Source organism: Aphidius gifuensis, linkage group LG1 (genome assembly GCF_014905175.1).
Source record: "Aphidius gifuensis isolate YNYX2018 linkage group LG1, ASM1490517v1, whole genome shotgun sequence".
Classification (NCBI taxonomy): Eukaryota; Metazoa; Arthropoda; class Insecta; order Hymenoptera; family Braconidae; genus Aphidius; species Aphidius gifuensis.
The window spans coordinates 25,058,263-25,083,529 of record NC_057788.1 but is presented as its reverse complement, the minus strand read 5'-3'; the positions used below and the strand labels follow the sequence as shown (position 1 = coordinate 25,083,529).

General features: G+C 28.1%; 1 protein-coding gene and 1 long non-coding RNA gene across 3 annotated transcripts in view; one reads left to right on the top strand and one right to left on the bottom strand.

Moving 5' to 3' along the window:
• The window catches only part of LOC122857578, a 50,896-nt gene that overhangs the window by 5,523 nt on the left and 20,106 nt on the right, over positions 1-25,267 (bottom strand). Inside the window, exon 3 of the long non-coding RNA XR_006374230.1 lies at positions 20,048-20,093. This is a non-coding gene — a long non-coding RNA (uncharacterized LOC122857578). The remainder of the gene's footprint in view (positions 1-20,047; positions 20,094-25,267) is intronic.
• The window catches only part of LOC122856598 (histone-lysine N-methyltransferase MECOM-like), a 51,727-nt gene continuing 36,716 nt past the window's right edge, over positions 10,257-25,267 (top strand). Inside the window, exon 1 of one of the 2 annotated variants that reach the window (XM_044158322.1) lies at positions 10,257-11,604. In XM_044158322.1, coding sequence (XP_044014257.1) covers positions 11,568-11,604 — 37 coding nt within the window. In that variant the 5' untranslated portion in view covers positions 10,257-11,567. The remainder of the gene's footprint in view (positions 11,605-25,267) is intronic. The other variant, XM_044158305.1, reaches the window with a different exon arrangement.

The window sequence follows — 25,267 nt, the reverse complement described above, 5'->3', positions numbered from 1 at the left end:
GTCTCTCCTTCAATATAACTAAAGGCAAACTGCAATTCCACGCAACGCGACACTTTTAGCACCATGAGATGTATGACAGGATGTATGACTATATATATATATATATATATGTATACATATAAACAGTCTCTTATGAACGTGTTATTCTGGGAGATTGACAGAGAGCAACATGAGCCCTCCACAAAAGTAATAAACATTTTCAAAAAGTATTGTAATATAAATTACATTTATTTTATTTTTAGACCTTGAAGAAAAAAATTAAACAAATTTTTATTATATTTGCAGGTGCAAGAGTACAGAAAAAGAAAAAAAAAGTAAAGATGATGACGAGAAGAAGAAAAAAATATTGTTGCATAAAATGTGACCACCATTTTGGTTGCAGAAAATTCGAATTGAAATGATTATTGTTAGAATGGTCGGAATGAAATAGAATGAAGCGCAGACGCGAGGATGAGCAGAGAGATGCTACGATGGTAGCCAACTGGGCGAGGCGGATGCTCCAACCATCCACCAATGAGTGAACGTTATTTTGATATGGTACTTGAGTTGTTGAGAGATGCTCACGCAAGTAGATACTCACTCGACTGTACAAACAATGAAAATCTCAAGCAGAAATTTAATGTGAGGGAGGTAACACAATAATCTTTCATGGACCAATCAAAATAAAGATTATTTACAAATGATAAGAGAAAAAAAAGAATTTATTTAATTGAATTATATGAAAAATAATGATAAATCACTAATAAAAAAGTAATAATATTCAATATTTACGTAACAAAGGCATATATACCTTGTTATTGTGTCAATAATTATACCATACAAGATTTTTCAATAATAATATTCAATAGTAGCATTTGTATAATTTTTTTTTTTTGATATATATCACGCTATAAAGTTTCCAATAACGCTCATAAATAGAGTCAAGCTAATTCATCAAAAAAATGTCGTACCAATATTGATAAGAAAGAAATAATTACAGTGATTTTTTTTTAATTTTAAAATTAAATAAGTTTATATAATGTACAAACAAAAAAAAATTAATTAAAACTTATTTTATTGTATAGATTAATATACAATAAATTTTATATTTAGGTATAAGTTTGATCATAAAAGAGTCGACATGTACCAAAAATAATCACTGCAAGTGAGGATACAGAAGAAGAGAAAAAGAGGCGGAGTGTTGTACGATGGTTGGTGGAGAAGAATATGAGCCAAAAGAGGAAGGGAGGATCTTTTGGTTAAACTTGAATTTATAGAGGAAGGGAGTTGAATACGACGGTTGAATATTACTGATGAGAGTAGACGGGTAAAAATATACGATATATATATATATATCGTTGTACTAAAGGGGGTAAAAAGATGAAGAGAAGAAAGAGAAATGTAGATATATATACATAAGAGGCAAAGGGAAAGAGGATTGTAGATGAGGCTGGTGCGCGCGTCTCTTTAACCAGAAGAGGATCAATATAGAAAGACACCATGACGAGACCTCTCTTGCATTTACCTCTTCTTATCCCAGCAACTACCAAAGTTCTCCACTACATATATCCTCTTCATATATACATACTTCCTCTTTTCATCTCTTCATCTCATTTACCCTTTTAAACTACTTTTCGTTTTTTTTCTTTAACATTAACAACTATATATATATATATGTTGTATGTATGTGCAAGTAGAGAAGTAGAAGGATGATGAGGGGTAAGAGGCCAACAGACTAAATACAACCTGGGGAAATATATATATGAAGGTGAGTGGGCTTAATGTTGCGTGGATGGAATGCAAGAGAGCAAGTCAGGGGGTGGTATATACACTTGGAAAAAAAAGAAAAAGAATGAATGAAGAGAAGAAATAAAAAAAAAAAAAATCAGAAAGGATGGTTGGATGGATGGAAGCCATGGAGGCTGCAGCAGGGGGTAATGTTGCGTGATGAGACGCCTCGCGGATTCATCGAGGAGTGGTTCATATACGAAAATAAAACAGGAAAAATAGAAACGAATATATAAAAGAAAACCTTGATGGAAAATGTGTTCTCTGGTGTGTTCACATTTTTTTCCCATTCTTCACAATTTTTTTTTTTCATTTATTTTTCTACAATTCTTTATTTTATTTTTATTTATATATATATATTTCATTTTATGCTTGCTGTTCTAATTCTAGAATATATTTTTCTTCACTATCATAAGTAAAAAATTTTAACTGTCTGTTAATTTTATGAAATGATTTTATTATTTTAATAAACAATAAATTTATTCATTATTTAGTGATGACATTTAAATGTTGAATGTTGATGTGATGATGCAAAACTTTATTTGAGTTAGAAGATTTTGAATACTGTGGGAGGGTTGTTTTGAGACAAGTCACAGGGTATATAAAAGCGTGGGTGAGTTGAAGCTCGTGCTGGCTGTGATTAATTTGAATCAGTGAATGGGGTACGGAGGGTTGTACCAAAAGCACTGGTTTAACACAAGCATTATATATACATATTGTAAAACGTAGGTTTGAGGTCTTGAACGACATATAACTGAATTGAGAAAATGAAAGTGAGCATGAGTGAGATAGAGAGTTATTGTAAGAGAACGATTTCTCTTTCCCTTTATACCTCACGGTATTTCTCTTGCACCCGCGTTGAACCTAAAACCGCAACGAAAGCCAAGGGCAGCCGCACACGCCCAATTCAAAATGCCGCAGGCATGTGTATATATATATATATTTATATATATACGATAGTAGAGTTACAAAAACGAGCAAGAGAATTGATGGATGGAAGAAATACCCAATATATAGAAGCATCGGATGCTAGACGACAAGAGGGTGATTTTGTATCGGAAGGATATATAAGTGAAAGACAGAAAACGTCTTAAATCACTTTGGTCATGTTTTCAAGTACAATAAAAATATAAAATCAACAAACATCTATATACAAATGCAACAAATGACATTTTTCTATTAATTTATTTCTAATTATTATTTCTCTAAAAGTTTTATAATTATTTTTAGTATATATATAGTTATTCATCATTTATTAACTTTAATGTTCTTTTTTTTAATAACATGTATGATTTAATAATTTATGTTGTGTGTATTTTAAATTTTTGAGGGACGGTCAAGGCACCTTTCCACGAAAATTATTTACCATACACACAAATACATATGTATTTTTATTTTTTATTAAGACACACATACAAGGATGTCTAAAACTCTTGATGTGTCTTAAAGTCGCGCTAGTATGTTTTTACGATCCTTCGTTAGGCTCAAATGCAGACGCACGAAACACATCTCATGATAATGACCCAACCATAAAACCGAGTACACCATAAAAAAAAAAAATAGTAATAATAATTATTGTCATAATAATAACATAAATAATAGTGATTTTTATTTATTTAAATTTTTTTTTTTTTTTTCTTTGAAACAAAGAGATTTGTAACTTGAGACGTCTGTGTCAAACTAAATAGTTTTTTTTTTTTTTATTTTCAAAACTTCAAGATCACTATTGTCATGCATATAAAATATATATAAAATCATTTGTCTCTGATTTACCCTTTTTTTACCATTAATTTTTTTGTTAGATGGAAAACAAAAAAAAAAAATAATAATTCTTTTTTAAACAGTGTGACCCAGTTTTAAAAAATGAAAATAAAATTGAATAATTTGCAAGTAGGAAACCCCAAGGTTTTATTTTGTACATATGAAAAATACATCAAAATTAAACTAAAAATATATGTATATACATGTTGACTTGTATAAAAGGATTTAAAAAGGGTGGCAAAATTGAGGGGGCGAGAAGGGGGCAGAGGGGGATCAGTGATGAAGGGCTAGGTGCAGGCTAAAAGGATGAAGTGGGTAAGGCAAAAAATCGCGCGAGTCTGAAATAAACCCCCCCTTTACCCTGCCACCAATTACTCGCGTTTAGTTGCATTTTTCCACCCGAATGCTCGTTCTGTGATAGACTCGTTTGGCTTTTAGTTATCCAAACCCACTTATGTGCTTAAATACACGAGTATTCATCCCTTCACCTGACTGTATTTCTTTTTTTTTTTTTTCTTTCCTTCTTAAATAGTAATATAAAATAATACTGTGTAAGTGTGTGCATATAAAAAATTTTAAAATTGACTAGAAATGATCACAGATATACACATGCAAAAAATTAATAGCTATATATATGCATATATGCTTCCGTTAATTTAAAATATTGCGATAACGACGAAACAGTCAACACAGAGACGATTGAGAATTGGCAGGGTGCCATGTCAAGCAGTACCAATCAAGTTCTTCCAAGAGCTCAAAATATTTATTTAGTCTTTTTCTTTTTTAAAAATGCAAAATATAACGGTTACTCTTCTATTTTATTTAATTTTTATTTTTTATTTTAAATTATTTTTGGAAACGGAAATGGTAGAACGAAATTAGTTGATAGCATTGGCAGATGTCTATGAAATCAATGTCCCGCTGGCATATGCCATGTATTGATATGGTTATTAAATGATAGTTTAAAAATTGTCAGATGTTTTTCTTTTAGTGAAAAAAAAAAAAAAAACATCTATCTTTTATGATATTGAGTAGGAAAAAAAAAGAAAAAAAGTAAAATTTATGTACGATAAGATAACTAAAAATATCTGGATCTCAAATAATTATTTTTTTCGATTATCATGCGACAGTAAATAATTATATCTTTTTAAATATTTATTTAAAGTTCTAGACTTAATGTATTCAAAAAAAAAAAACTTGTTTTTACATGTAGATAAATATCAATTCACAATGAGAGAATTAAGAAAAATTGAACTTCATAAGAACAAAATATCACTTAATCATTGTTATTTTTATAGATAAGGCAACACTTAATTGTATGTTTCATGATCGTTAGAAAAGAAAAGCTATATACAATCAAACACACATGTATAATACAAGTACAAGACTGAAAGAAACATTATAATTGCTCATTAAATTTTATACGATAACACTATAAAATCAGATTCAACAACTATAATCTTTTTGAAGACCTTGAAATTAACGAAAAAGCTTTTTTTAAATATATTGATCATTCTGATGAATCAATGAATGATAATTTCACATGAGCATATTTATTTTTGAAGAGCAAAGTTTTTTTTTTAAGAAAACAAAAATTAACTTGCATGCACAAACGTAAACATGATAATCGATAATTGTACGAATGTTTTCTATGAAATAAATTGTGAAGAAAGTTAATAATAACTATATAAATAGATGAAACAACGAGGTAACTATTGTTTCTATATTTTCCATTTTCAAGATACGGTCTTGCAGGTCAGTTTGCATGTTACGACGTGGTGGTCACTTGTGGTCACATCAGTCTCTGAGCATGCAAGAAAAAATATTTACCATTTATATATACACAAGTGTATATAATTGTGAATATATTAAAAATTCACGAATACGAATATATTAAAAATTGAACTGAAAAATTTTATATGTATATATACATGTTTAAATACGCGTACACAATATTTTTTTCTATACATATATACTGTAAATTTGTGTATATGTTTTAACAATAATAAAATTTTGTATATAAATAACACAACGATATATTATACAGACATACTTATACATATCCAAGCTACGATGATTGCTGATATGATATTGCTTGCACGACATACTTTTTTTGCTTTTTAAACACTCTTCAGAAGAAAAAACAAATTAAAAAAATTAAATATGCAACTTGTGGACGTCACGATATGAACTCCTAAAGATCTAGGTGACAATATACATTTTCTAGCATCGAATGAAACGAAGTAAAAAAATATATAAAGAAATGGATAAAAAACCTTAAAATTGAAAGAGTCTTGATGAAAAAAGAATTTACAACAGAAGGAGATTGCAAGTTACAAGAAAAGCTTTACATTTTATATATTTTTTATATCAAAGAAGTTTTGGCTGAAATTTTTACTTGGACTTTACGACTCGGGGTCAGTAATCAAAAAAAAGTATCACAATAAAATATCGAAATAATTCGAAAATCTTGATTAAACTTGATTTCATTGTTATTTTATTATCCTTTTTTTTTTTTATACTTTTCTAGTTTTTTATTTGAGATTTGAAGGAAATATGGGACTGCGTTATCCATCATTTTTTTTTTTTTTTTGTTTTTTTTTTTTTCACAGACGAGGGACGAGTAAGTGAGTTTTACACGTCAATTTCATGTTTCTTAGAAATCGTGTATATACTAAACCGGAAAGAAAAAAAAATAAGTCGACGAAATAAAAAGTATAAAAGGTCTAGCAATGTTTTAAATCACAAGACGACATCAGCGAACCAAATACAGTCCATAAAAACCAAAACTACGATGAGATATAATTTTCATGTATAGTTTTTGATATTTATTTTTGAGTACTTGAGTAATCACAAGACATTTTAAACAATTTTTCATAAATCATTTGTGACATAATAAAATTACAAAAATATATAAAAGTCAGATTATATATATTTAATTTAGTCATAAACCAATCGATTCAAATTTGTGGGGAAATTTAGGGCCACATAGATTCTATATATCTCGCGACATGCGACACAATTTATCCAACTCGTTTAATTTATTTTATGCACATATATTTCAGTTATTTTTTTTTTCTATTGTAAATATATGTATAACGAAATAAATAAAGAACGAAAAAAAAAACAAAAAATTCCCCCCAACTGAGATGTTACAATGAAAAAGTTTTGGTCTTTTAGATTTGAGAATCGTGATAATTTCTTTCTGGCAATGCAAATCGTTCAATTAACACCGGAACAACTGCCTTAAAGTTTTTTTCGTTAAGAAATAAAGATAACACAAACACACACCGACAGTGACTCACAATCTCATTACAATTTGTATAAACTGTATATACATATATTTTTTTTTTTCACAATATTGCACCTAAATCATTTAAATTCAAAATAAAAAAAAATCACACGACCCTAAAAAATTTTTTGTCATATTTTTTTTTGTCTATATATTGAAATGAGTGTTAAATTTTATAGATGACTATCGTCCCATAGTAATAATAATAATAATGAATAAATGTGTGTGTAATTGATCAGATACGTTGAGGGATGATCAGAGCGGGTGGTCGAGTAAAACACAGAAAATGAAATACAGTGTTATATATATCGTTGCAGGGGTTAAAGAATAAAGAATATAATAAGAGAACAAATAGAAAAATTAAAGACAGTAAAGAAAGTTTAAGAGTAAAAAGTGTGTATATGGTAAAAGTTTTCTTTTCATCAGGATCGATAAAATATTGAGTGGGAGAATATTGGCCTTTTGGCTAAGGGTCGATGAGAAAAGCGAGTGGTTTTTATAGCCGGTTAAGGATAGGGAGAGATCCTGGGGATACCCCACTCGACCAAGAGTGTCCCTAATATACGTCATCCCTTAACGGTTCACTTTCTCTTCACCATCATTCAAATTATAAATATATATATATTATTGTATTGCATATTATTGGCTATAACATGATCGACTTAATCGCAATTCACGTTGAGAAAAAAAGAAAGAGGTCACGAAATTAATGATTGTTATATATTTATTAAAAATGCATGGTTTACGCTTTCAGCTAATTTTTTCTAATACTTGATTTATTTATTTTTGATTAGTTAATATTTTTATTACACTAAATTATTATTTAAATAGAAAATCTGTATCGACTTTGAATGACAGATATATATTTAATTATATTATGTGTTTGAGAATATATCTGCACGTGCACGAAGTAAATTCATCCAAGACTTGCGTGGCTGACACGCCCGGGTACTCACTTTTACATTTATTTTTATTTTATATATATAAACTGGTGTACATATGACAAGCACACCTTCATTTGTAGGTTCTTGTTCACCTGCTTCACGCCCGCGTGCGCGTTACCCATAGTGTGGGCGACTCACAATATATATATGTATATACCGCATACACAACATCAATTTAAATATGGATGGATGCCGTGTGTATAACCCAAGAGTCATTTCTTCTTTATTATATATATATTTATATATATACACAATTCTTTTTTTTTTTTTTTCTACCATTTTATAGTTTTTTATTTATTTTTTTGTGTTGAGAGAGAGTCACAAAGCGCACATGAATTATTGTATTGTTGTTTTATTTTTGTTTTTTGTGTTTCGTCTTTGGATGTGATGCATAAGAAAATTCGACTCACATTCGTTAGTTTGTGAGTCTCATTTATTCTTTGACGAGAATAAGAGAGTTATGGTGAAACACGAATAAAACTGAGTGTCAGTTTACAATGGTTTAACCGAAAATTTCAGATTCAATATTTTAAGTTAAATTTCATTAACATATATATGATATAATTAAAAAAAAACATGTATTGATATTCATATCGAAAGAGATCAAGTTTGATAAATCATATATCAATTTTGATTATCAATTTGAATATGATTTATTTGTGAGAATAGAAATAATTAATTTGAATTTAAAATTGAATGAAAAAAAAATTGTTTTAAATGATTGTTGCATTTTGCAAACGATATCCAAGGCGAATCATTGATCGAGGATCAGTGAGACGAGGCGGGCAGTTGCCCGAAGCTGTAAATCTCATTGGACGCGCTTCTGTGTTTGCGATTTCAGTCACGTTCACCTTCAAGCGTATATTGCGCTCGTTCGTTACGCAGCTCTTGTCTCACTCTGCGACCGTATCGTAATATAAACTTAAGATACATGTACAAAATTTATATGATGTATTTTAAGTATTATTCAATTTATTATATAATGATCTTTAACTTAATTTTTTTAATTAATTAAATTTTATAAAAAGTTGAAATTAAAATATATTTTATACATCAAAAAATAATTAAATAAATAAAATATAAATTAAAAGAAAGATTTGAAAAAATCTAACTCTAGTTTAAATGTCATAATTTACGTGGAAATTAATTAATCAATTTACCTCGGTATGGTCAAACTTTTGAGAGTTAAATCAAGATCGATCTTGTTAGTTCAAATTTAACGTTTTTATAACGGTATTCAAGGTACACGATTTATTAAATTAAGAATAGTAAAAAAATTATTTAAGGATTGTTACACAAAAATATTATATTTACAAAATAATTAAATGAATTTTCAATGAATATATAAATTAAATTTTTTAAATTTAATGTAAAAGAGCGTATATATGAAAAAAACAAAAAAAAATGGTGGTTGAAATGTACATTTGTAATTGGAGACGCTGCATACATAAAGATTCAGAATAAAAAGTAAATATATAAATAAATAAATAAAAGTTGAAGCTGTAAGTCAACATGCAGGGCGGAGCTCTGAAGTTGCGCTCAAAAACATGCGCAGAATTTCGTTTAACACTTGAAAATCTCACTGATGCAATTCAAAATTACGTTGAATATTTAATTACACACTGATAAATCCAGAATTAAATCTCATCGCAAATACATACGTGTGAAAACTTTTGATATCATATAATGCTTTTCAATGAGAGGTCTACACCAGTCAAGCTACATACACACACATACCGACAATGAAAACACTCCCAATTAATTTTTAGAATAATAAATTAAATTTTATATATGTATAGATACGAATTTATTTAACAAAAACTATATAAATAAAAGAATTAAAAAGCCTCATTCAAATCAACACAACGTCTTCCATTCAAAGTCGTTAAAACATATTTCAAACTCGACATTTATTGTCAAGAATTCCAACAAAATAAAAAAAAACAAAACCTCATTCAATTGCAAGCTCGAAATCGAAAAAAAAAAAATAAAAAATTTTGAGATGAGTATTTATTTTGAATGCATTTCAATATGAAGAATTGATTATCGACAGACACTTATATATAGGTATATACCTAGAAAGAGGATTGAGGGGGTGGGGGTGTCTGGAGGTCGCGACGACCAGGTACATCACGAGCAGAAGGGTTGCCAGGGGCGACGACCCGATACTCGAGTCAGCCTCCGATATTCCCCAAGTATAAAATAATAATAATATCAACTACATACTCAGTTATAAAAAAAAAAACAACATTTGTATCATACATATATTTTTTTATCCTGAAAATAAATAAATTTATGTATGTATAGCAACTCGATATACTATGACAAATTTTTTTTGTTATAAAATAAACAAACACAAATATAAAAAATGATATGTATATACCTGTGGGGTGCCTGATGGGAGAATGCTCGTGCTTGTCGACGAATGAGCGTGAGGAAAATACGAGTGCTAGTTTTAGGGTTGTCCATATTCTTAACTTCAAGACTAAAGCAGACTCGTTTTGATCGTCATGAAGGGTGGCAATAGTGTTTTCTTACAAGTGCAAATAATTTTATTTAGAAATATGGGTTTTTTCATTTGACAACTCAAAAATCAAAAATAAAATAAAGAAATTATTAATCATTTTCAATGATTAATAACATATTGGATATATAGATTGTGATAAATTGAAATAAATAATAAAATCAAGTCCATGTTTACGATGGATGTCTGGTTATAATTGAGGATTATATATATAAAGCTCAACCAGTGAGGAGTCAGCCTGTCATGACAAATAAAATTTGAACAATCACATATATTTGTATACATCCCACAATACATATATGAAAATAAATAAGTATATATATATATATAATATAAAATTGAAGAAATTGGAGTGGGCAAAGTCGCGGTTAAGTCAAGCTCACAAAAGACATTGGTTGATCATTGGTGGACACCACACCACCACGATGTTTAACATGGTGGGGAGAAGAACAATCTCCTTCTTTTCATACTACGGGCTACAAGTTGACTTGGTATCAGGTGGGGAATAAAATTGGTGGAGGGTATAAACGCGAGTAAAAAAAGAAACAATCAAAGTATATAGAAGAGCAGAAAAAGACAGCAAAAGAGTACAAGAAAGACTAAAACTACAACGACAACGACAACAGAGTAGACGAGAAGGACAACGTTGACGTCTATGACGACAACGAGGACCAAGTGAATATACGACAAGTCGTACACACAGGCTTACAAGTATAAGAAAGAAGGAATTGAGGGGCAACAACTAAAAGAAGGGGTGAAAAATAAAATAAATAATAAAAAATAGAGAAAAAAGAGTAAGAAAGATAGGGAGGGGAGCTTGACAGAAAACCGAGGACGAACGGCGCCGACGACGACGGTGTTGGATGGCGCAACATTGGAGGACAGAGAAGCCTCTTTTGGACAGATTCGTGCGACATACTCTGCGGTGATAATCCCAGAGTCCTATCACCATCACCTTCATACACATCTTCATCGTAATCAAAACAATACTATTATGTATGATAAACGTGATTATTGTTCTATTGTTTATTCTATTATTGTTATATATATATCAATCAGTGATTTTAATTAAATGACATTTTAATCTTCAACAAATAAATAAATAACGTCTTAAATTTATTTATTTATTGATAATAACAATAAAAAAGAAAACAATTTAAAGTGATTATTTTTTCTTGTTCTGTTTTATTGGATTTTAATTGTTCGGTGATATTTTTTTTTGATTAATTATTGAGAGTGATCTACTGTTTGATTTTTAAAGAAGATAAACTAATTTGAAATGAGATCGAAGCCAGTTGCAAGACGACTTGGACAGGGTAAGTTGGTGATATTATTTATTATTAATATTATCTTTATGATTTTATTTAATTGTGATTGTTGTTTTAAAAAATTATTTATATTATTGAACATGTGAAATGGGCGCGATTATGTTTTGTAAATAAAAAAAATTCAATTTATAATTTTAAAAAAGCCACAGTAGGCGGAGCAGCGCCCGCGCATCAGAGTCACATTTTACTGGTTTTATTTTTTTATACCTTTCTCTTTTTCTCATCCGTATGTCTTGTCTAGTCAGCGCATCGTCAGAAGTCATATTTATTATTATCAATGCTGTGATTATTATTTAGACGTTCCCCCAAAAGATATACAAGTCACGCCCACGAGAATGGAATCCAACTTTATGATAAGATTGTTTTAATATATTATATAATATTCTCACAATAATATCGCATCTAATGAGTAATTATATTTAAAAGAAAAAAAAAAAAAAATTGTCTTGATTCACCTTGAACTATATGGATATATACTTTTTCTTTCAAACTTATATCATCAAACATATCTTACATTCATTGATGATAAATCTTTCAAAGAATATGGATAAAATCATCTCATTGATCGCAAGTAGCTGTGATCAAGTCTTGTCGACACAGAACCGGAAGTCAGAACCGCGTGGTAAACAATTTAAAAATACATACGCGGATTTAAAGCGGTAAAATAAATGCACAACCACAGGGTACAACATATACACATTGATTCTCTATATATATATTTATGATTTAAAATAGAATATATATATATATATGATCCTGGAAAAGGGAACTTGAAGAGTTGGGCGAGGGGTGATAAAGAGAAAAGAGAAAAAAGGAAGCTCTGTTTCATCGTGGTTCTTTTGTCTCGCATCCTGGATAAAATAAAAATAAAAAAATAATATATAAAATTGAATGAACGTAAGAAGAATTGAATAGATCGGATGATCCTACGCGAGGTAGGTCACAGTTGTCCGTCGTATTCTCTTCATCTATCCTTCATCTTTATTTGAAATTTTATTTTTTTATTTTTTTTGCTCTTACGTTTGTACTTTTACGTTAAGTACGCAAGATCTCCAATCGTGTGTATATATATATAATATTGAATTTACTTTTTGAGACTGTTAGACCGAACAAACGAACCAGTTCTCATCCGATCCACCGCTTGACGGATGAAACCTGCTTCCGCCCTCGTTGTCTTTTTGTTCCAAGTTTATTATTGTGCATCTATACACATACAACCCTATAACCCTGACGACCTCAATTAAATTCAATTTGCTGGACTTTAATATAGTATTTTTTATTTATTTTTTTTTTTTCAAACGTTATACTCGTGAACAGAAAAAAAAATTAAAAATTAAAGGATTAATTTCTATATTATTTTATTTATGAAATATCATCTTTATATTCAATTGTCTACTCTATTTTTTAATCAAAAAAAAAATATCAATTCAGTTTCAAGAATAAATTTTTTTGTTTTTTTGTGGTTGCTAATTCCTGTTGAACCTATTGATCGAGTTTTTATATTTTTAAAAGATAAAAAAATTATGTTTACTGTTTTATTTTCAATATTAAATTAATTAAATATCAAGAGATTAAATAATTTTATTCTTCGATTGTATATATAAATTTGTGTTACACTGTTGCACATAAATTGAGTTTCAAGTTTGTATTTGATATATTAACATGAAATCGATACTTGACATTGATATAGTCCAGCCACGATTAGCCAAATTTTGCATTATCATCACGTTTAATGATTCATGATATATATGTCTCAATGATAATTTAAAGGTCAATTTTTTATAAAAAATATTACGAAATTAATTTAATAATTAACAAAAAAAAAAAAAACAAAAATTTCCTTGTCACTATTGTTTATGAACAACACAAGAATAAAAAAAAAAGAAAAAAAAATATGAAGTCCATACGAAGTGTAATAATCGACTGAAAATTAAATAATGCCACACAGTAGAATTTCATTGCATGTAAAATCCAATCACGAAAAATAAGAAAAAAATAAAAATAATAATAAACAATCAACATCGATCATTTTAAAGACTCCCACCTCGTTTAATCAAAAGCTTCCATACACAAATGAAAAAAAAAACCGCAAGTCGTCCGTCGGGTCTTTTATATTTCTAGTCTATCAAAAAAAAAGAAAAAAAATTCTCACAATAAATTAACAGACTTTTCTTCTACTTTTTATATTATTCATTCTTTATCATTTGTTGTTTATTTATATTTATTTATTTTTCAAATTTTTTTATTATGCTCATGAATCAATTAAAATTCAATCAGATGCTTGCAAAATTCTTCTATCGACCGATAAACATTTTTTTTTTTTTATTATACATATACTAAAAAGTCTACAAAGCATTTTTATTTTTTTTTCTTCGTTTTATTTTCTCCGATGGTTTTACGAGTGGCATTAATTGAGATCATGATTACTAATCATTTTTTTATTAGAAAATTAAAAGTCTTGAATTAATCGATTTAAATAGGTAAATCATTGATGTTATATGTTACGTCATGAAACACAAATCTGCGATAAGATGTATCAAGTAGCATTACTGCATGTGGAAGTACTATTAATCATTTAATTTACCTTCCTACCTAACCCGCCTCTTCCAAGTTTTTATATGTAAACTAATATTAAGTCAGATTTGACATATATAAAATCTCAAAAAAATAAAAAATTATTTAAAAAAAAAAGACATAATAAATTACAAAAAATAAAATTAAAAAATCTAAAGTCAATGCAAGAAATGTCTTTTTGTTTCTCTGATCTTTTCGTTCTTTTTTTTTTTTTTTTATTTTCTCCTGTGTCTGTGTGTGGGTATATATATACTTTTTTTTTTTAATTTTATTTCTTCTTCTCGAGTACTGAACACGTCGTCAAGTTTATTACCGACGAGGTTATTAAATCTCAGAAATCCTCTGTTGGCCCTTCGCCCATTCTTGGTTCGTCATCCAAAGAGTGTGAAACTGACTTTTTTATTTTTCTTTTAAATTTAAATTCTTTCTTTTTTTCTCCATGAAAACACAGGAAATAAATTAAAAAGAAAAGAGCCAAAGATACATTAAGAGTAAAAAAAAATGTTTATAAACAAAATCAAAAAAATAATTATAAATGTATATACTTGCGATGATACTGTATTTATAGGCATTAATAAATATCAATCATATTCGCGTAATAAAGTGGCAAAAGTTGACACTGTATATATAAATTCAAAAACTATCGTTCAACATAATGAAGCACTTTCAAAATATATTCTGTAGATTTTTCTCAGCCAGGGGAGCTTTTTTTTTTTTCTATTTCTATATACACATACATAAATAGAATTGCGTGCTTAGCATTGCTTTACGATTCTCATTTCCCGCAGAGTCATTCCAGCGACCCTGTGGTGCGCAAAGTGGACAAGAATTTCAACTTTCAACCCTTGCCCAATATACAATCCTACAAACCGACCCACATATACATACACTCATAATGAAAAAAAAAAAGGAGGAATTAATTATCTTTTATCTTGTATTATTTCAATTTGTCATTGAAATTCAAATTAATATATTTAAATAAAAATTCATCCAAGCGTATATTTTATTATTAATATTTATTTTTATATATAATTTTTTTTTTTATTCTCTTGTCTGTATTAATGTAACGATATATAAATTTGAAAATGTGTTGAAGTATATGTGTGTATAGTAAGAGAGTACGAAAGAGGGTAAATGATATGACATACAACATAAAAAAAGAAGGGTGTAAGTATATACGAGACCAAGAAGTCGATGTAGGAATGACACGGCCGGTTATCTCAGTAGCCACGCGATATTGTCATCAGGGTGGTCAATATGAAGTAGGGGTAGTTTTACTGTATTAAGGATGGTGGGTTAAAATGATAAAATCTTTTTTCAGTGCTTCAAGAAACAACACAAGTTAACAGTGGCCTTTTCCAGTTTAACTTTTTCCTCACTCTTATAACAAAGTATATTTTTTTATTATTTTTTTTTTTTTTACCATCAACCTATAAATGAACATACGTGACCTGAGTGAGACCAATTCAACGATAGTATATATACATGCACATATACATATTGACTCCCTTCATACCCCTTTTTTTATTTTATACCCGTTTGCTGGCGTTATCTTGCACGCGAATTAGCCCTACAGATTTTTATTTTTTATTATTTTTATATTATTATAGTTTTTTTTCTTCTTCTCTTTTTTTTTTTTTTTTTCTCATTATTAACGATCAAGCTGGCTTATTCTTAGTTCGGACTCATAAAGTAGTCACACGATGGAACATGTTGACGTCAATAAAACAAATGAGCTCGGTCGATTGTTAGATTTATATTTAATTTTTATAATTTTATTTATTTATTTGTTTTGTTGTTTTGTTTTATTAAATAGGATTGTTTAGTAATTTTTTTTTCTTCTTTTTTGTGCAAGGTTTTATTATCGAGGGTCTTATTATTAAATCAGAGATTGTGATTTGCAAGATGATTTATCGATTCAAAGTTTTATGAGACTCTATCGAATTGGAAAATGTCAATTTCATTATGCTTCAATTTTATATATAAATGTTTTTTTTTTTTTCTTTATTATTTGCAATGTTCGTTGTGGTTAATGTATCTAGACCCTAAAGATAAATTTGATATGGTTTTTTATTTTGTTTTAAAAGTTTTTAAACTCTTAAAGTTCAGTAGACTCATAAAATTATTTTATTATGATTTTTTTATTTTAAATATGTTTTTTTTTTTATTCCAATTGTCATTTGTTAGGATAAACGACTGCAGTCTAACAAATGAAAGATGTAAATATATGCATTTTATTTTTAATAGTATATAAGAATCAAGTACACTGCAGACCACAGTTGCAACAACGAGTGTTATCGTCAAAAGTCACGTACTCATTCTACTGTTGCGTCTATTTGTATTTTGTAAAATCAGAATTACTTTTTTTTTTTTTTTGTATATCAAAAAAAAGGTTAACGTACCAAGTCACATGGATTTTTTCTAATTATATAAACGGGAGACTAAAAATAATCTAGTGCAAAAATTGAGTAAACCAATGACAGAATAATTTTTGGGAAAAAATTTAAAAAAAAAATTAAAAAAGAGAATACATGATGAATTATAATGTATATGAGAAAAAATAAAGAAGTTATCACAAGGTTCTCAGGGGTTAGCGTCTCGAATATCCTCATCTTTTTGTATTAAAAAAAAAAAAAAAAAAAAAAACTACTCTCTTCCCAAAGTACCTTCACTCCTACACAAGACCATTTAATCGTGTATTTGAAAAACACAAAAGCTTATCTAACCATAAGATTCGCAGCGCACAATTCATTCGTCGCATGGGAACCTTTGCTCTTCTCTCTCACTAACCTCCCCCACCTCATTCTACTCGTCATCTTCTTTTCTATCGTCTTACAGATTTTTTGCTTATGGGAACGTATATGTATATAATATATATAAGAGAGACAAGTGAAACAAAAAAAAAAAAAAACTAAAAAGAAATAAAAATGAAAATAAAAAAAAAATTAAAACGAGAAAACTGAGAGGATGACGCAAAGCGAATTGAGTTTAGGACTGTGTCAAATGATCCGTCGAACATCTCTGAAAGAAATCATGTCCTTGTTGAGGTCAATGGGTCAAAGGTTATTTTAAAATTTTCAAAATCATTACACGCATATATTTTTTTATTTTGATTTTTATCTTCTTTTCAAACCCGAAACCGATTATCATTCAAACTCTTTGGCATAAAAAAATTTAATTTTTTAACAAACGTGAAAAATTTTATCTATTACTTAAAAATTTTAAATATCATCTGTGAACAATATTTCATCTTTCAACAAAACTTGATATATTTAATAATAAATTTAAGAGAAATTTAATTGAACAAAGAAAAAACCGAAAAAAAAAAAAAACCACTGACCGATAAATCATGTTATTTGGTGAGAATTATTTGAAGAAGTTCCAAACAAAGTATGCATGACATGTGTATCCTTATTAATTTACTCAGATATATATGTGTCCATCCTCCACTGACTCATATGCATTTACCGATATATTTTGCGTAATTGTAAACCAAGTTGAGGATGTAGGCGGTGTTATTTCAAAAGATTTTTCCACCGACTTATCAAGTGAAAAACTACACAGATGTTTTACTATATATATATTACATAATTTCAAAAGCATTGATCGGAAGTTTTCTATCTATGTCACAAATACAAACACATACGCATGTGACACTATCTATATATATGTCTAAATCATTAGGAACATCAAAAAAATAATGTCAACTTGTTAGACCGACCCTTTACTTTATTCAGATGCAATTTTTAAATTGATATAAAATATTATATATATTATATATTCATAGGAAAAATTTTTATATAAAAAAACTATGTTTGTTTAATTTAGCAACAATATAAAAAAAGAAATTATAAACGTGACACAGTTTCATATGTCATTGGGGCCCATCAAACAACTTTGTCCCGTCAAAGCAATGAAAAAAAAAAAAAAAAGAGTGAATGGGGTTTGTGTTGGTAATATGTATGGAGAGGGGTAATGGGAGGGAAGATAATAAGAGGGGGATAAAATTTATGAAAAGCAAAGCGGGCGGACATGTGTGAAATTAGCTTAATCTTTCGGCTTGAATGACAATAGTGGTTCATGTATGACACGCATCCACAGTATGTACGGGTGACAAATATAACCCCGACCCCCAATAACTGTTGTCTATATATTGTATGGGGATGCATGTACATATGTATATACAATTCTCGTGTAAATACATTAGAAGATGATCTTCATTGGCGTCGATATCATCCCTTCAAATACATATACAATTTTGCCAAATATTATAAATAAAATTTAAAAATATATTATGAATATTTATATTTTAAAAATTATATTAAAATACTCAATTAATAATAAAGTAATTATATATTAATTAAATATAAAAAATTAGTATATAAAAATAAAAATATTGAGGAAAGAAATGTTTTTTTTTAAATATGTTATGATGCTACGCTATTGTGAGCCCACAGAGATATATCGGTTGGACAGTAATATCACAATGAGCCAGCTGGCGCGTGCTATAGTATACAGGGGATGCTTGCAACCCCTAATATAGTTACATACTGTATTCCCTTGATTTTTGATGGTTTTTCATTGACACACAAATACACATGTATACAAAAAAAAATCATCACCAATGCTAGGTGATTGTGTTTGCGACCTGATATCGTCAATGTGCATCGGCTCATCTCTCACTGTATTTGTCATTGTATTTCAATATGAAAATGTCAAAGAATACATTGGCTTATACAGATATATTATATACAAAATAATAATCCGAAACAGACACATAAGGACATGGGGATGCCTCATCTCTTTTGTCATGGTGGTTCACGCGTCAATGCCCATATATATATCTCATTTATTTTTTCGATTTTCGCACCTCTCTCGTCAATTTTTTTTCCATCAGTTTTTTTAAATTTTCAACTATTATTTATAAATATCAAATAGTAAATTTTTGTGCAAATTTTTTTTCATGTCATTCACAGAAATAATAATATATAAAAAAAAAATATATATATACATGTATATAAAATAAAAGTAAATGATAATGATTATTGTGTCCACGTGGACAATTGGCATATGAATAATTGGCCGGGTTAATGTGCAAGTTCAACACGCCCAAGCATCCCACCCCATATATCCAGGATATGATTAAGTAATAAAACATTTAGGATAAAACCCCCTTAACTCACTTTTTATACCCCCCTCAACAAAAAAAAAAAAAAAAACCAGACATATATAAATAAAAAATAAAAATTAATAAAGAAAAAAAAAATAAATAAAAAACAGAAAATATAAAAAATAAAAATGTATATATATATGATCATATAAAAGCTTTTGTACGTGAAAATAGTTTGGTGGTGACTCCTCTTCTGTTATAGGTGCCCTCTGTCTACTCACCCTAACTTTTTATATTTTACAATATGCAAGTTTATCCCGTTGGCCAAAAACATACGAGTATGTAATGCAAGTAATGCATGTTATAGTAAGTAGAGACGAGGGCGTAACGACAGATGCAATGTGAACGTATCTACCGTCTGCAGGGCGGGTACAGATTTTACTGATTTTTTTTTTTAATTCTTTCTTTTTCTTCTTCACTTTTTTTTTTTTATTTTTAATTTTTTTTTCTTCCTTTATATTCATATATAATTTTTGATCAAGAAGATAAAACAAACTGATCGTCATGGTCGCACATCAAGCTACAATTCAACCCCCTTAGCCACTCTTGTCGATCAGGGCAATTCTAATGGATCTTTTGTCACGATATGCCGCATTGTTTATGATATATTTTTACCGTCTTTCATATATATTATATTGTATAGATTATATTATGTTATCATGATTTTTTTTCATTTTTCTGACTTACCTTATCGATGAATCTCTTGTCCATTGTTGGCTGATTTTTTTCTGTTCTGTAAACATACAAGAAAACACAAAAAATTTTATTAACTATATACATCAGATACTTATATTTTACTTTATTATTTAATGCATGCATGTAAGCATGCTTTAATAATCTAGAAAAAATAAAATCATAAATAGATTGTTTTAGAATTAATTTTATAAATACTATGGAATATAAATTTTAAAGTTTCATTGACCGCTAAATTTATTTATAATTTGATCGAAAGTTCAAAAGTAATTATCGCGTATTATTACTTATACAATACAGCTATATTGCGATAGTAATAGTTTAATACTTGAATCAATAAATTTCTAATTTAAACACTTGACCTTATCCGATACTATTAAAACTTATTTTCCAAAAAATTCAATTATCAATTTTTTTTTGTGTTATAATTATTATTTATTCAAATATTCCATTAATTTGTATCGATTAAAATTATACTATCATAACAAAAGTCGATTAATCTTATTTTTTTGGTTCTTCTAGCGTGTCTGCAGATAGATTTGTATATATCCAAAACAATAACAAGCTCATTTCGTGATTCTTTATCCCCAAAAAGATCTTTTATAAACTTTATATATACTTTTTTTTTTTTTTTAATAAATTAATATTCTATATTATCATTATCAGTTATTTATTTATTTATTTATTTTTTAATATTTCTATTCCCATTAACCTTGAAATTATATTTACATAGCAATAATTTATTTTATTTTTCCGTGAATTTTGGTGTAATTGAGCCTTGGGGATGGAGCAAAAATGACAATATGTATATTTAAACAACGAGAATATATTCGTTTTTGTAATGGCAATGAACGTGCGTCGAGGCAATGCATATGTCGGTGTATGATTACTGCTATACTACGTGGGGTGTTGGCAAAGACCAACACGATTTTACGACACGTGCCAACAAGTATTGCCCTCTTTTTTCCTCTACCTCTATCTCTCTTTTTTTAATACTTCCTTTGCCACTACTATTCAATATATGCTGGGAAAAAGATAAAGTTTTCATATCTCATATAACTACAACAACTTTGAATATTTCTTCCTGAATGCCATAAATATATTGACAACTATTTAAAATTTATTATCGTCTATATTAACTGGTGCTTTGCATTTTTTTGAAAATTGAGTTTATTAGTTGGCATAATTTAAAAAAAAGTATTTTTATTTTTAGTCTATGATGATGATGATGAATTTAGTTTTTATTTTTACCCAGTCAATCTTTACTTTATAGACATTAATCCTCCCCTCGATCAAGATGATGTTAACATGTAGGCGTAGCCCAATAGCAGACGCTCAGAGAACAATATACATATATAGGAGCTTCATAATACACATTTCATCTAAACTATGATTATGTGTACCCATATACACATATACACAAATAGAACATTATAGTTACCGCGAGCATCTGACCTCGTATAGAATGTCGCATTAAAATATGAATGCACGAAAGCGCACAATCTCGCATAAAAGTCTTACTCTCCGACCCACCTTTATATAAAAAAAAATATATATAAACCATCACCAACGGCACGCGAAAGAGACTTTTCTTTTTTTTTATTTTTCATATTTTTTATTTTTATTAGAAAATATTTTTTTTTTCTTTTGAAGTTTTCACCATGCATGAGCTTCACATACACATAATTTTAATTTTTTTTAAAGGATAAAAATCTTGGCATGAATTATTACACGATTTTCATCGAAGGACGCGAAAAAAAATATTTTTTTATATATATTTTCTTATTTCTTTTATAATTTTTTTTTATCAACATTTTTATTAAAAGCAGTAAATCAAATTAAATTAATTCAAAGCTTTGCACTTAATTATAAATAAAAAAAAAAATTAATATATAGATATAAATTAAAAATTAAATTAAAAAAAAATTTATAACATAAAATTTTTATAAATTTTAGTATTAAATATTTATATTTTGTCATTAAATGCCCTTCGATATTTTATATCTTTTGATCTGTAAGCGCTTATACGATTAGAGGCAAAATGAGCAAGTATATATCCAACGAAGTTATAAATTTGACACGCGATGTTTCCGCAAGTAAAACAGAATTGCGTTTGCATGCTCAAGAAAAGACAAAAGAAATACTGGTGAAAACAACAAAGCTTTGTGTTTATAAATATAAAGCTCTGTCTTATTTTGAGCATCGATTTTTTTTTTCTTTTTTTCTCATGTCTTCAACTCACTACTAGTAAAAATATAATAATTGCAAAGAAGAAAAAAAACTAATAGATAAATAAATTTGTAGAATAAAAAGAAAAAAATAACTATAAGAAAAATACTCAACAAGAGATACTATTTGAAAAGTGTGTGTGTGTGGGGGTGTATTAATCAGTAAAAGTATATCTTGTTGAGAAATATACAATCAACAAAATAGAAGATAGTAGCGTGATCGAGATGCCAGTATAGAACTTCCGAAATGAAGACAAGCTGACGCATAATTTCCGCTTGATTTTAAGAAGCATCGATCAAACAATCACTGCAATAACAATTCAAATGACTTTCAACCCTTGATCAATTTTCCTCAAAAATAAATATGTAATAATAATAATAATAGTTTCATTTAATATGAAAAAAATATTATTATATCTCTAAATTATAAGTCATAAAATGTTTTAAATTAAAAAAATAATAACAAATTGAAAAAATAAAAAAAAAAGTTTTTTAAAAAATTGAAAAGCGGTATTTTGTTGGAACCCTTTGATGATAGTTCTTTTCCCAAAACATACCGGCGATCCCACAGTGTCATATTGCGTCATAAACAACAGTCATTTGTGCGTGTGAAGGAGATGTTATGTGGCCAAGCTTCTCAAAAGTGAGAAGAGTCATTTCACGCTGCCGCAAAAGATCGAAACGAATAGAAACGCGGTTTTTAGAAGGACAGTATTTATTATTATTATTCTTTCCTCTTCTTCCGCTTCTTCTTCGTCTTCTTACTATCCTCACGACTTATGGCCCTTTTTTCACGGTGTCAAATTGCCCTGAGACTACATTACATATACGTATATTGATTTGGTAAATGATTTGACAGTGAACCGAAACGTTTTCTATATTTTGCTGCAGGTGTCTTCTTTTTTTTTTTTCTTTAGTGTTTAATTTAAAAAAAATTATTTATTTATATTTCCGTATATTCAGATAATTTATGTTTAAATAATTTTTGCCTATTGTTTATCTCTTTTTTTCATTTAGTATTGTATTCACGAGACGAAGTTGCTTAAATTTATAACCTGCCAATTACAACTCAAAAGACATTTGGTCATTCTGTTTTTTTATTTTATTATTTTTCTCCAGCAGTTTATCGTGCAACGGAGATTTTTAACAATAACAACGCATCAACACGGTACTCTGAAACTAATACAACTCAAGAATTTTATCATCGTCTTGAGATATATATCTGACGATTGTTTTGGCTGTCTATAGCAACATCCGGTACATCAATGATTTCATTATAATAAATTTCATTTAAATTTCAATTTCGACTGGTGAAATATATTTCAAAAATAACTGTTCATTTAATTAATTTACTAAAAATAATGTAAAAAAAATATTTTAATAGATAATATATCTTGTAAATTATTTGGAGCGTGGGAATATATCATCTTTATATGATTTAGATAATAAAAAGTCAGCAACTATATATACAATTTGATAAGCTATATAATGAATAAAAAAATTTTTAAAAAAATAGAAAATTATCACACTCACTCATATCCTGCTTCTAATATAATACTAAAATTTCATTCATGATAAAAAAATTGCAAATAAAATAACTAAATAATATTGACAATAACAAAACTCTCAAAATATCTCCTACGAAATTTGATATCAAGTCTCTTTATATCTGTATATCGAATTGCCGAATTATAAAATTCGACTGACACAAGAGGCACCTCAGTTGAGTCAGTGTGATAACAACTAGCGTCAATGACTGTTTGGTTTAGTCATATCTTATACTTAAACTACTTGTGATATTTAAAAAATAAATCAATTAAAATTTTTATATTATTTTGTTGTTTTAAATTTTTTTAAAATTTTAATTTTTATCTTTTTTTCGGTTGTTAAATTTTTTTTTAATAAATTTTAAAAGTAATCAATGAATATCAAGTTATATTATTCCAAGAAAATTCATAAAAATTAATAATAATGTTGTTGAAATAATTTTGACATTTGAAAATAGGTAGATAATTAGTGAAAGGTATAGTCTTATTCAGTTTTATTGACTTTTGGTGTTCGGTACAAGTGCAATAGTGTAAAACTTCTAAATGTAAAACTTCAATAAAACCGATGTCCTTGCACAAAAAAAAATATATATATTATAAGTAACAAAAGTTATGCATGTGTATACACAAGTACCAAACACGCAAGTGCCTCTTTCCATTTTTTATATAATTCATATATCTATATATATTTGAAAAAGGAAACGGGGTAAGTGCAAGTCGCATGTTTTACCAGCATTTTCAACGAAGACGTTGAGCATCTTGATAACAAGCTCAGTGAAAAAAAAAAACCCCCAAGGCAATATCGTCATAAAAGCATCTATCGATTTAAAAAAAAATAAAAATAACAAATATATATTTATATGAGGTAGCAATTTACCCAGTGCATGCGTTTAAAAAAAAAATAAAATGAAAAAAAAAATGGAAATCCCCAATAACTTTGAAAAGATAAAAATAATATTCAAAATACTAAGAAAAAATAATTAAAAATAAAACTTAATCGATATCTATTGATATGTCAAAGTGACAAAAATAAATTCGACTTGTATTTCACCCACTTGACAAAGCTTATCTCTCATTTGTTTTTTTTTTTTTTTTTTTTTTTATTATCATCACACGTATAATATCATTATTTGATAGAGAACCCCAGCTGACTTGCTGAGTTCATATCTGACCAAAGACCAACAAACCAATAATGATAACTGACAGAAAAAAAAAAAAAAAATTAATGAGCTATCATAAGCTGAGAAATAGATATAAATATAGTGTTAGTTTTCTATGAGGACAGTTGTCTATTTTTGTTAATTACTGAGGTCGTCAAACGCTCTTACGTCTGGCATTTGATTAAATCATTAAAAAGTTATACAAGTGGCAAACAAAGAATCAACACATTTGAATATAAATTAAATTTCAATTAATTTTTCTGCCAAATTGGTGAGTGG